This window comes from Homalodisca vitripennis, unplaced genomic scaffold (genome assembly GCF_021130785.1).
Source record: "Homalodisca vitripennis isolate AUS2020 unplaced genomic scaffold, UT_GWSS_2.1 ScUCBcl_9687;HRSCAF=18267, whole genome shotgun sequence".
Taxonomy (NCBI): domain Eukaryota; kingdom Metazoa; phylum Arthropoda; class Insecta; order Hemiptera; family Cicadellidae; genus Homalodisca; species Homalodisca vitripennis.
Window position 1 is genome coordinate 26,325 of NW_025785831.1, and position 13,537 is coordinate 39,861.

General features: G+C 31.2%; 1 protein-coding gene across 1 annotated transcript in view; it reads left to right on the top strand.

Moving 5' to 3' along the window:
* Nucleotides 1-9,988, top strand: part of LOC124374709 (tetratricopeptide repeat protein 37-like) — a 13,461-nt gene extending 3,473 nt beyond the window's left edge. Inside the window, exons 3-6 of the mRNA XM_046832876.1 lie at nt 1,483-1,639; nt 6,861-7,035; nt 7,685-7,897; nt 9,690-9,988. Of these exons, the coding sequence (XP_046688832.1) occupies nt 1,483-1,639; nt 6,861-7,035; nt 7,685-7,897; nt 9,690-9,959 (815 nt within the window). The 3' untranslated portion in view covers nt 9,960-9,988. The remainder of the gene's footprint in view (nt 1-1,482; nt 1,640-6,860; nt 7,036-7,684; nt 7,898-9,689) is intronic.
* The last annotated feature ends 3,549 nt before the right edge of the window (nt 9,989-13,537 follow it).

Genomic DNA, 13,537 nt, shown 5'->3' on the forward strand with positions numbered 1-13,537 from the left:
TGTTTTACAGATTGTATGAACATGTATGTTCCAGCTTAGCTTATTATCTAAGTATATACCTAAAAGTTTTACAGGGCTAAAATGTAAATTATTATAAATTTTAATATACAAAGAAAACATATTATGTGCTCTGTTTTTCTTTATTTACAACTAGATAATTAGACCTAAACCACTCATTAGCTACAACCATTGGCCTCTCCTAATCCAATAGTAAGTTATCTATATTTTTATTGCTACTCAAAAGAGTAGTGTCATCAGCATATAATGCATGAGAACATGGCATATTATGTGCAAAATCATTCACTGTTATTACAAACAAGAATGGCCCTAGCAGGAAACCATATGGAACCCCTATTTCGACATTACTAAAATCCGATTTATCATCATAAAGATATGATGACAACAGCTTCGATTCATTAACTTTTCCACCGTAATCTTGTAATATTTTTAGGAGTGATTTATATGGAATACAATCAAATGCTTTTGATTAATAAGGCTGAGCAAGTAATTTTGTCTTCAAAGCTATCTAAAACATTTGACACTACCAACTCTACAGCTTTAATCACATTACGACCTGGTATAAAACCAGACTGCTTTTTTACACATATATCCATTGTTTAGCATATAAAAATATACGGTAGCTGATTATTATTGCAATGCTCAAATATTTTGTAAAAATTGGCAGCAGCGATATTGGACGATAACTAGCAGGGTTCAATTTGTCTCCCTTCTTATAAATAGGAATTATTTTAACCACTTTCAGAACAGTAGGAAAAGTACCTGTCAAAAGCATTTTATTGTATAAGTATAAATAGCAAAAATAAGAATTCTAACATCAATAATATAACATCCTTAACAATTTTGTTAATAAACCTATACAAATCTTCATGTGAGTTATTTGGTATTGTTAACTAATTGTATACCAATATTAGGCTCAACATAATTCTTTTATTTTATACTATAACCATGACTCTCAGAATAATTTAGAGATTACATTCAAAGGCTTAAAAAATATATCAACTAAATATACAGTGTATTGTGTGGTTTTATAAATAAACACACATGTACGCACGAACAAATGCATGCATACGCACACACATACAAACACATACATAATTAAATTTATATATAAAAACATATCATATTCATAAAAAGTTTGAGGCTCAATTCCAGCCATTTTTGCTGAATTCATGATGTAGAGAGTGAAGTAAGTAAAAAAATGTAATGCGTTGAAGTGTGAAATAAAATAAAATAATTTTATAAGGTCTTAATGTTCAAGAACTTTTTAAAAATGCATCCAGCTTTGAGAAGGCAAATAGTTTTTTGTTTGAGTAATATGATTGATTAGAAATAATGTTGAGTACATCCTTTACTCATCAAATCACTGTTTTAAGTTTTGATGACGCATCAATACTATGACTGAAATCATCAAAATACTTCTCCAGACCTATGATTGAATTAGCCACAAGTGCATGATTTCAGATAAGCAGTATCAGGAGGCTTTTGAAGCATATGAAGCTGCCCTGAATTGGTGGGCACAGGACGATGCAGTAAAGTCCCATCTCCATGTAGCAATGGCTGCCGTCGCTTACAAACTGGCCGGTGTTGCCGACCTTGCTAAGACTTTACTTCTTAAAGGGTGAGGTTTAATATTCATAATGTTAAAGCAGCTTACTTTTATGTAAGAGCAGAAAAATATGGAAAGATGCCTCATGCAAATTAAATGTTGTTACCACAATTAATTGGTTTCTTTCCCTATTATGCTAGCATTTTCTTGACCACTGCATTACAAAATAGTGACAGAGTGTGTATAAATGTGTGTTTAATGGGTTAAACCCAACAAATTTTAGTCTGGTTCTATTACATTTTTGTGGAATTCTCCCCTTAAACATTTTTTTATTTCTTAAACTGTTCTCCACTCTGAATTTTTAGTCTTGCCACTGATTTCCTCTCTTGTATTTTGAATTCATTACTTCTTGGAATTGAAGATATAGTTAACACATTTTCAGCATTTATTTCATCCTGTATAGTTGGACTTAGGAGTTAATGTTGTGTTCAAGTTATAAAGGGGCTATCCCTTAGTTACATAACATTAAAATAGGAACTTTCAGAACACCCTCCTCCCCATGTGACAGTAACACTACCCCCTCAAAAATTACGTAATGCTGCTAACAACACCCCCCTCCATATTATTCTAAAAGTTTTAATATGACAATTTCATACTCCAAAATAAAACGTGATTTATTAATATAATATAAAACTAGTAATCCACAACTGTACATCACTTTAGTCTGTTTACTGTTTCTTTTTGGGATGTGCATTTTTGTAATTTTAAACATTTTTACCCAGTTAATTTATAATTTAATGATAATTTCTGGCATAGTTAAAAATACAGGATAAAGCGCTACTTCAATAAGTTGACTATTCTTAGATACATTTTTGCCAATATTATTGTGAAACCTGTTACCTGTTTTATTTATTGTTTTATTTTCATTTTTTTGTACATTATCATAGAGAAAAATCAAGGGTCTTAACAATTTATTGTTACAAGTTGTTAGTCCATTCATAATATTCACTCAGGTGGTACAAAGGATGTTCTAGCAGCTAGTTCTTAATATGTCGTCTAAACTGTAGCTTATTGTTCTTCTTCAGCTCCTTTAGTGGTGGGGGAGGGCATTCTACAGCTTTGCTCCAGCATAGGTCTGTTTCTTCTCTGTGGCAACTAGTCTATGCACAGGTAGTTGTTAGTTGGATGCGTGTCTGGTGTTGTAATTGTAGTTTTGTGCGCTTGTTCTTGCTTCATCACATAACTTAAGATGAAGGAAGGTGAGTCTGGCTTCGTCCTGTCAGGTAGCTTTTGAACCAGTTAGGTCGTATTGTACTAAAAAGAATACTACTAAATTTGTTGTAGGACTCTTCTGTGTCGGTTTAGCTAAAAACTGTTGACTAGTCTTCATGGTGAAGGAGTTTTTTTTTAACTTGATCATGTTTCTGTTGCTCATGTTTCTGCGCTTAACACCAGGATATGGAGGTAGACTGATGTCCAGATTAATGGTACAGAGCTGCCCTATGTGGTCTGAGATTACGGTGTTTATAATCTCTACAAGGAGTTTTCCCAGTAGAAGGTTGGTACAACCACAATTTATGGATGATCTTAATGTTAGTGTTATTCTGGTATATGAGCGGTCTAGTCTCTGAATGTTGTGACAAGTCAGAATTTTTTTTATTAGGATCTGGTAATTATTTTTGGCTTGTTTATCAATATTGATGTCACGCATGATTATCACTGATTTGTTAGCTGGTACGCTCTCAAGTGGTTGAAATATTATACCTAGGCCAGCTTCACAGTTTCCCTTAGTTATCATCGCTACCTCACAAACCAGTTGCAAGCAGTATTCATAAGTGTCAATCATTTCAATTTGACATTTGGATTCCATTATGTATATGGCAACTCCTTACTTCTGGTGATATTTTCTGCAGTATTAGAAATAGAATTAGAAATAAAATATCTTTATTGTTATCAGAATACAAGTATTATCGACAATGTCAAAGTCACAGTCACAAGCCAGGTCACAACATTAGCCAAAGAAAACTCGCAAACATTACGCATCTATTTCAAGCGTATAAATTGGTCACAGAATTAAAATCATACAAATGTATAAATTTATATCACAACACAAAATAGTCGATTTTTAAATCGAGCATTGAAATCATACAAAGTTTCAATCTGTATTAACCCTTTCCACTCGGATTTTTTTCACTAGTCTGTCCCCTCAGCTCGTATTTATTTTAGCATATTTTCAGTAAAAACCCATTTTTAGCAAACTGGAAGTCAATAAAGTATATACATTATTATATTGTATAATAATTTTATTTTATTTCTAATTTATGTTATAGAGATATAAAATTTGATACTTACACTAATAAGTTTTATATTTTAGTATGGTATGGTATCGTTCAAAACACTCTGCAGGATGAAGACCAGGATTTTTTTGAACAGGTTTTACAATAGTAAAGTGTTTCCTTTCTTCCTCCTGGCACCTTTCTATTGCTACAAACAGCACAGTCTTTAGTTTTTTTTTGTTGAATGAGCTGCAAGAAAGTGAGGTTGTTTGTTTAGCCTTTCTTCTTTTTTTACTGATGAAGGACGACCCCGCTTCAAACTCATAGGGTTACGGACATGGCCTACAAGTTCAGTGATAAGGATTTCTCTGAAATTCCTGTGTTGAATTGTTTTTTATCCATGGTTTTGTTTATTCGTGTTGAACAAGAGAAAGCTATTTACTATTGCCACTTCCAACATCCAGAAAAATAGCTTTCTCCACTACTTCAGAGATTTACGGGGAAATTTGTAGGAAGCAATATAGTGGTCTGCTTGGTCCACGCCACCCATATATTTGTTATACTGACAGATAACTGTTGGCTTTTGCATGTTTATTTGATTATCCTTGCCTTAATTAAGTAATTCAGCAATAACTTCTGAATCAGAAAGAAAAGATGTACTTGGTAACGACATATCGAGTCACTAATGCGAACGCGTCTGAAAATTGGTTAGGAAACGTGACTACAATGACAAAGTAAAATAAATCAGCAGCCGACCAATTGTAGTTCAGCTGTAATTTATTAGTTCCTGAGAATACCGTGCGATCGCAGCACCAATCGGAAACATCGTAGGCCGGCAAAAAATAAAGTAAAGCTGACGTCACTGCAATGTCGGATGGCGTCCGACATACGAGCGGAACGGCAAAATAGCAATGTCGGACGACGTCCGACATACGAGTGGAAAGGTTAAAACACAGATTGAACAATTTAATGAGATTTCACAGTCTTTATCTATGCGGAGTAATTTTTTTTTTTAATTAGCCTATCTAAAACACTAAACAACAATCTGAAAATAAGGTTTCAAAAATGTAATGTTTTCAAGCATAAAAACTCATTATAGCATAGAAAGAATTATCAAGTAACCAACAAAAAATCTTTTTTTAAATAATTTGTAATCATACTTATTGATAAGATGTTTTAAATTATTATAAATATTTAAACCTAACACAGTATAACTATTTAAGGATTTTTAAAATCTACAATACTTAATTTTTGTATTACTATTATGCCTTATATTGTAAGAGTGAAAATTTTATGATTTTGAAATAAAGATACAATCAGATATACACATAAAGATTGATCATAGTTGGTATTTTTTTAATTTTTAAATGCGAGGTCTACAATGGTCTAAATATCCTGATTTTGAAATTACAATTACTGCTTTTTTTTATTAGCAAACATCATGTATTCTGAAGGATTTTCCCAGAAAATTAGACCATATCTAAAGACAGATTAAAAATATGCAAAATAGGTTGTTTTGACTTAGCTGGGTGTCACACATGATGTTAAATGGTTCCGCAAAAAAATTACCCTAGATAATCTGTGGGCTATATAATCCACACAACTATACAAATTTAACTGCTCATCAATGAAGATGCCTAAAAATGTTATGCAACTAACAAAATCATCATCGTTAATTAAATGTTCTTTTAATTAAATGCTCTTATTTTAAATAATGTCTTTTGAGTTTTATTACAATTTAAAAGTAAACCATTAGATTGAAACCAGTTTGATTCATCAAGTATGGTGCTTTGTGTGAATATATTAATATCTTATATGCTTTCACTTGTGCAAATAAGAGTTGTATCATCAGCATATAATACAGTTGAAGCTGAAGTAGAACATGGTAAGTTATTCACACTTACTAGAAAATCCTAAAACAGAGCCCTGTGAAACACGATATTTGACAGTTACTTCGTCAGATAATAAACCATCAATGTATACTTTTGCCTTCAGGTCAACTGGTATGATTTAAAACAATGTAAGAGGTTGTCCATTAACACCATAATATGATAATTTCAGCAAACTGTAATCATGATTTACACAATCAAATGTCTTACTAAGGACACAAAAACTAACTTGATCAAAGGTTTGTTTTCAAATGATTGAAGAGAATCTCTCGGATAAGAGTGTCAGAGGAATGACTAGTACGTTTTCCCTTTCTAAAACCAAATTATGATGAATTAAAGACATGATTTTGATCAAAATATCATAAATAAATTTGATTGAATACTAAAATTTCAACAATTTTGGACATGCTGGAACTATTGAGGTGAAAAATAGCTTTCTATTTTATCTTTTGGCCCCTTCTTGTAAACTGGACAAATCCAAGAAATTTCCAGTTCATCAGGAAAGATACCTTCCATTAAGCACTGTTTAATACAATGACAGAACAAATTGAGAATACTTAAGCAATGAACTTAGAGGATTATTAAACATATAATACGAGATATCAGAACTTATTATCTTTTTATTGGCTTTAAATATTTTAGGAGTAATTAATTCACAGTCAAAAACAACGGATTTGGGATCTGTGTTTTATTTTCTATGGTGCAAGGCTTCTGAAGAAGCATATGAATATGGGGATGTTTAGGAGTTAATTTTTGGTCCCCGTTCATGCTCTAAAAAATGGTTTCCTTCTGTGGTAATGGGGATAAGACTGTTGAACATCTGCTTGTGGATTTTTTGACTGTAAGGAGGAGATGATGACAAGTATTTTTTGTTCTTAAATCTTCATTAATTTATTAAAATTACTTTACATGTATATATGTATTCAGTGCATATGCCTTTAAAAATGTGTTATGACTTTGGTTTAAATGTGTAGGCATTATGTTTAATATGACATTTTTTCTATATTCTGACTCAACAAATTGCCTAGTAAGGTTTGGTTGGTGATGTTATGTATGTTTTTCCAGTACCGTATTACAAAATGAAAGCTACATCTTCAAAAATGTACAATAATTTGTTGTTTGCCTCAGAAACCAGCTGAAACCGACGTCTGTGTATGGATTGTTTGCTGCCTGTTCACTGGGCATGTTGAACAGTGACCTAGAGCTCTCCAAGATGGTGCTCCGTGATTTACTCAAGTACCAAAATGAGGCTGAATACATACCACACATTGCTCTCTTCCAGGCATATACAAAGTTTCTTCAGGTGATTTGAAACTCTTTATAATATGTTTTTATTTTGTTATTCTGTTACTTAATTATGTGCCAGTTCCAATTTTTGTAATATTTTGTCCTTGTTACGTTTACATTCTTATTTGAATTTAAATTAACTTTAATTCGTGCTATATATTCTCCGATCTTTATATTTTTTCCTAACAAGTAATGGGTTGTGTGTAAAAAGATACTTTTATTTTATTTTCATAATTCTTAAAATTGATTTTAGGTCTATATATATATATATATATATATATATATATATATATATATATATATATATATATATATATATCCTATTCTCTTTATCATCCTAACTCTAATTTACCTCTCTATGGATGACTGATAATATGTGCAAGATGTAAGAAGAAAACAAAACAGAAAAAGCGAGGGGGAGAGTGTTGGTTGCTGTCACCTAATCGCTACACTAGATGTCTGCTAAGATTGTGTCAAAGAATAATGACACATTTTTACCATCTTGCCATTTTTATTGGTGAACTACACCATATTATAAGTGACTTAGGTTATTTATTTATTTGATATATTGCCATATATTTATAAATAAATACCTGACCTTACTTTTACCTGTGCTTCACCTGCTCTATCACACCACTCATCTTCTTTATTCATGTTCTGTGCAGTGTGATTTTCAAGGGTCAGTGTGGAGCATGAGTAAGACAGTACATGTCCATCCATCTCTGCCTGCGTTATGGCTGCACCAGGCATTACTGATACTGAACAAGCACAGTGTTGGTGAATCAGCAGGGGTGGTGGGTGTTGGCAAGGTGGGAGTAGCCGCTCACTCGGCTCGCACTGCCATGACTCTTGGGCGCACCAAGATGGATGTCTCCAAGGTGAGTAATTCTTGTATCATCAGATTCTTTCCTTTATCTGAGAAAACTAATGCACACTTGATTCCACATTCACTATGCAGGAAAGGTGTAATGTGAGATAGTCATACCTTGATTTATAGTTATGATTAGTCATAAACACCTAATATTACATTTACTGGTTCATCAACCGTCCTCACAATGCATGTGACATGATTCAAGTAGATTTTACTACTTGTAGTACTTAACAGTACACATGGGAGGTTAGTCCTGTTACCTCTTTTTCTAGAAATCGAGTACTGCCTTTAGGTATTAAGTTGTAAAAAATAAAGAAATTTGGCACTATGCACTATACAGGGTGTCCAAAAAGTCCCGGGTTGGTTAAATATTTTTCAAAATATTTAAAATAGAGCTACAAAAACCTTACACAAAGTTACTGGACATAACAATCTATTTTATCACATATTCAGTGATCCGCTACTTCCTCAGGGGGGCGGCCCGCTATGAGTCAGAAGAAAATCTTAAATGTAAGCATAGGTTGATATGCATATCAAATAAAAGGTCTTTATTAGTAGAGTACAGAGCCCCAAACCCGACCTCAAACGATAACTGAGTCAAAAATGACAGTTCAAAGATGGCTAGAGTTTGCAACTTAGATCATGTAAAAAAAATACACTGATGAGCTTTTTGATTTTAAATTTACTAACCCAAAACTGTTTACAAACTGAATCAGTCATTTGAGTAACACCCCATGTCCATTTTTACCAATAATGAGTTAGGCATGCCAAAATGATGTTGAAGGCAAGGCGAATCCAGTACTAAGTAAACATCTTTGAACGGCTGTCATTTTTGACTTGGTTATTCCGTTATCAAACCTATGCCAACCATATCAACCTATGCTTACATTTAAGATTTTCTTCTGACGCCTAGCGGGCCGCCCCTCTGAGGAAGTAGCGGATCACTGAATATGTGGTAAAATAGATCGTTATGTCTAGTAACTTTGTGTAAGATTTTGTAGCTCTATTTTAAATATTTTGAAAAATATTTAACCGACCCGGGACTTTTTGGACACCCTGTATATAGCAGATAACATGTAGGGATTAAAACAAGCTAAGAAGCAAGCACTAGATGTTCCACATAAAGTTTTGCATTGAGATGATTCCAAGTACTTAGGGAGTAGCATAATGTCCATAATGTCATCATTTTTTCTTTAATTGCATAAACAATATCTTTGAAACAATAGTTTTAAAAATCTCTCATAAAACAAAATAACATACAATATTTGTCTTTTCAAAAATCAAGTAATAAAGTGTAAAGAAAGCAGCACATATAAAAATCCATAGTATAATAATAATTATGAAAATGTAATAAATGTACAAAGATATTATAAGCAAAAAAGTCAATTTAACAATTTCAAATGTACAACATCATAAAAACAAACAGAAGAATTCAAAATTGTGGGATACAGAACAGTTGAAAATTAGACAGTTGTAAATATTTCCATAAATTTTATATTTAAACAGCTGAGTATAACCATGTAATAGAGTTAAAAAGATCCAGTAAATAAGGCACAATCTGAAATGTCTCAACAAAAATCATTGTTTCTTAAGAAAATTTAAGAGGAGAATCAAAAGTTGTCAGTCATTCAATGAACAGGCAGAACAAGTACTTAACAGCAACAATTGGGTACCTACTTAACAGATTCCATATCCAAATGGTTTCAAATGAGAAAAAAGGGTTTGCTTTTTATAATAAGCAATGCCGAATATGACTATAAGAGCAGTAATTATTAATATTATTGCAATTTTTCATACAGGTACTGGCTGTTGTGAGCCTCAGTCAGCTGATGAGTGGTGATGCCAACCGTGCTCTTTCAGCAAGTCAGCACGCCGTCCACTTGTACCCTGCTGTGGGTGAGTCCTGGGCAGTCCTGGCCACATCCTGCCATGCTGCCAGTGTTACCGATGTCACACCTGCTCACCTGCGCTCGTTTATTTCCCACGCACGCCAGAACATCGAGCTTGAACGTCCACTTGCTAAGTGGATGAGTAACTTTGAGCGTAAGATTTCGTTACTCGCTGCATAAACATTGTCAAAATCAAGTAAATCTTTCAACAGTTTTAGGATTTCTTAAAATTAAAATAATTTAATTTTGCAGAAAACTGAGAAAAAAACTCATTCAATAGTGATGAATGTATAAAGTGTTGTTCTTTTGAAGAAAGTTAAAAAAAGTTTGTTTTAAATTTTTTATCTTTTAATTGCATGTTTACTCTTCTTTACATTAAAATTAAGACTAGAGTAATTTTTGTCTGAATTAAATTGATAATTGATAAAAGAGATTTCTGATCATTTCTGTGATTTATTTTTTATTACTTAACTTGGTTACATTAATAGTTTTTATTGTAAGTTTTCTGATATTAATAATTTAGCGTTAAAATTGTTGTTGTAGTTTATAAAGTGGAATATCATTATAATTGACAATTTTAGCAGAATTCAATGTTTTAATAATAGACATTACTAAATTATGTTTAAAACATTTGCCTAGTGTACAATTGAACTAACTATTGTTTGTGATAAGTAAATATTTGTATAGCTGAAGAGCTGGTCTCTTTGTGCCAAAAATGTTACAGAAACATTAGTATATCACACTTTAGTTTACTACAAAATATGACATATTTTAATTTTCCATATAGTATTTATCATAATATAACTAATATTGTATATTTTGCACAAAATGTTATTCTAAGATTTAATTTGTTGTTAACTCTACTTGTATAGTTTTCAACCTTTTAAATTAACGGCTTTAAAAACTAAGTTTTCCATGTTTTATAAGTTGCTAATTTTTTATAAATGAATATAAATCTGTGATTATAGTTAGTTATTTGTCTAATACATTACATAAAATACAAATGAACCTATGCTGATTGCAAAATTTATATGTACTATATTTTTGTATCAGCATATAAAAGAAACTCTGGGCTAAAAGTAAACAAATAAAAAATTATGAAATTAATATTGAGATGACACACTCATCTTGACAAATTCTATTGTATTCATTTGTTTCATAGTATTGTTTCATAATATAATCATGGTGATGTTAAGGATTCCTTACATTTTTATTGCATGTGTCAAAAATGAGTTTAAGTTATTGTAAAACTTGTGTTTTGAGTTCTATCTATTGATCATAGAGAATATACTTTAAATAAGTTATTTTTATTAGTATAAACTTTAAAAATAATAGTCTTTTAGCTCTCGTTACTACTACTATGAACATTTTTTAAATGTATCTAATTCATTACAACAATGAAATGTCATCAGTTTTATTAAGCAGGTTTAAGATGCCAAACAATCTATAGACACTTCTTTACAAAGTTATGGCTTTAACCAATCTAATGATTTTATAATTAATAAAATGGAATTCAAACATTATTTCAACATACACAGTTTTTATTGAAATGCAGCATGTTGTTTATTAAAACACAAGTAGTGTGTGTCCTAAACAAATAAACTGAATAAGTTAAATCAACCAAAATCTTTTATTTATAATACAGTAAAGTACAGTATATATTTAAACATGCAATCATAGAGAGAAAAGTGAACTGATTTCTCTTGTACAAATATTTACAAAATATGATGATGTCTGTAATTAATTATTGGTTTTTTAATCGAGTAACCTAATTAACAAGTATATGTTTATTACTTTCTATTGTTTTTTGTCCAGGTATGTACTTATAATAACTTTAAATATTTTTATTTATTGTATCATTACATAAAATAAATAATATTTTAGATAAATTGAGAGACAATGCCTTTAGATATTACACAGTACAACCTTGTTTATCCAGATTAATTACGACCAGAACCAATGTGGATGAACTAAATCTGGGTAAACCTAGAATACTGTAAAAACAATAGATTGCAGATAATAAGGAATTTATTTGATACAGTAAAATATTTATTATCCAGGCAATTTATTATTTCACTCAGAAATTTTGTTTAAGGGGGAGTCCATCAAATAATTAAAATGATTGATTTATAGACCTATATATTTAAAAAATTTAACTTATAATGAACCTTAGTTTTTATGTATCTTTTATTCCCCCCTCCCCTTGAAAGGGGGTTTATGAGCTTTTTAGCTGTTTGTATGGGTTTACATATGACATCATTTCTAAAGTTTTATGAGAGGTTGAGAGGTGATTTTTTTATAATTTTATTCAGAAAAGCCTGCTCTATAATGTGTAATATAGGTTTTAAGTTTTAGAAACAAACTATGTGACAGCAATTTTTATAACTCAAAACTTTTGTAGAACATTGGTTTTAAACCCTTTGAGTGCCGGAGCATCGCTATTTGCGATCCTGCATTATATGCAAGAAATGCCAGAAATCGCTATTTGCGACTTTTACAGTAACGCTTATATTTTATATAGTTTTTATCTAAATTGGCTCAATGACTATACATACGCATTCCAAAGGCTTCAATGTAACTTTTGTTGAATTCTGGTTAGATTCTGACTTTTTACGGCGGTTGTAAAGTCAGCACATCATTTGAGTTTAGAATCGACCGCTACGCGGACAAGCCGCCACATGTTTTGTGTGAGCTGGTGTTTATTTCACAAATGATTGTAAATATTGAAAGTTTTTAAGTATAAATGGGTTTGTAGTGTTAGTATCTTCAAATTATTTCGTTTGTGTATGTTATTCTAGTCTGTGTGTAAGTAGAACAATTACTTGATCGTGAGTTACGGTGATCGTAAGCAGCTAGTACTTTACTAAATACATTTGTATAGTTTTTTATGAGTTTTGTGTTTGTTCAGTGATATTTATAAACAATGAGTCGTAAAAACATTGCTGACAATGAAGACCTAGTATTGCAGACATTAGATTTAAGTATTAGCAGTGTAGACAATACACAGAGTGCTAGGTTAGGTTAGAAAGTTTCTAGTTTTGTAGTGGTTCATATTTTTCATATTTATTTTCCAAAACTTTATTTACGAGTATAAGGTAGAATAACTAAAAGTAAAAATATAAAATATTTCAATAACACTAAGTTGTGTTAAAATAAAAAAACAAAATGTTTTTGCTCATAAAGTTTTTGTTAATGTTTTTTTTATTGGTATAAAAACGTTAAATAAGTGATCAAATGTATTATATTTATAAAGAAAATATATATCTAAAAAAAAACAAAAACCCAGAACATTATAACAATAAATAATTTTGTTATGAATTTTAACCAGACCCTTGCAGAATTAGGCATTTTCGCTTGGCATTTTATGCATACCATATAGCAAAACACTGTGCCACTCAAAGGGTTAATAGTTATCAATACTTTAATACCATCATTTTTACAATTTAATACTACACAAAAAATCATCAATTTATCTCTTATACAACTCTAGAAATTTAGGTAAACGTAAAAAAGTGAACTTTCGGAAATGCCAATAAACTAAAATAACAAACTTTATTAGGTAAAAGAACTTTACAGGAAGTTTATTAGGGATAACTTACTTTTAAAATCTTCCAGGTCCGTAGGTATTGCCTTCAACCTGTTTTCTTCTCTCTTCTTTCTTAAGAGTTTTCTTTCTCAAGTATAATCTTTGCCTCTTTAGCCTAGTTTAACTTTGCTTTCTCAATCTTGTTGTCAACAACGGCAATCCCCCATCTTGG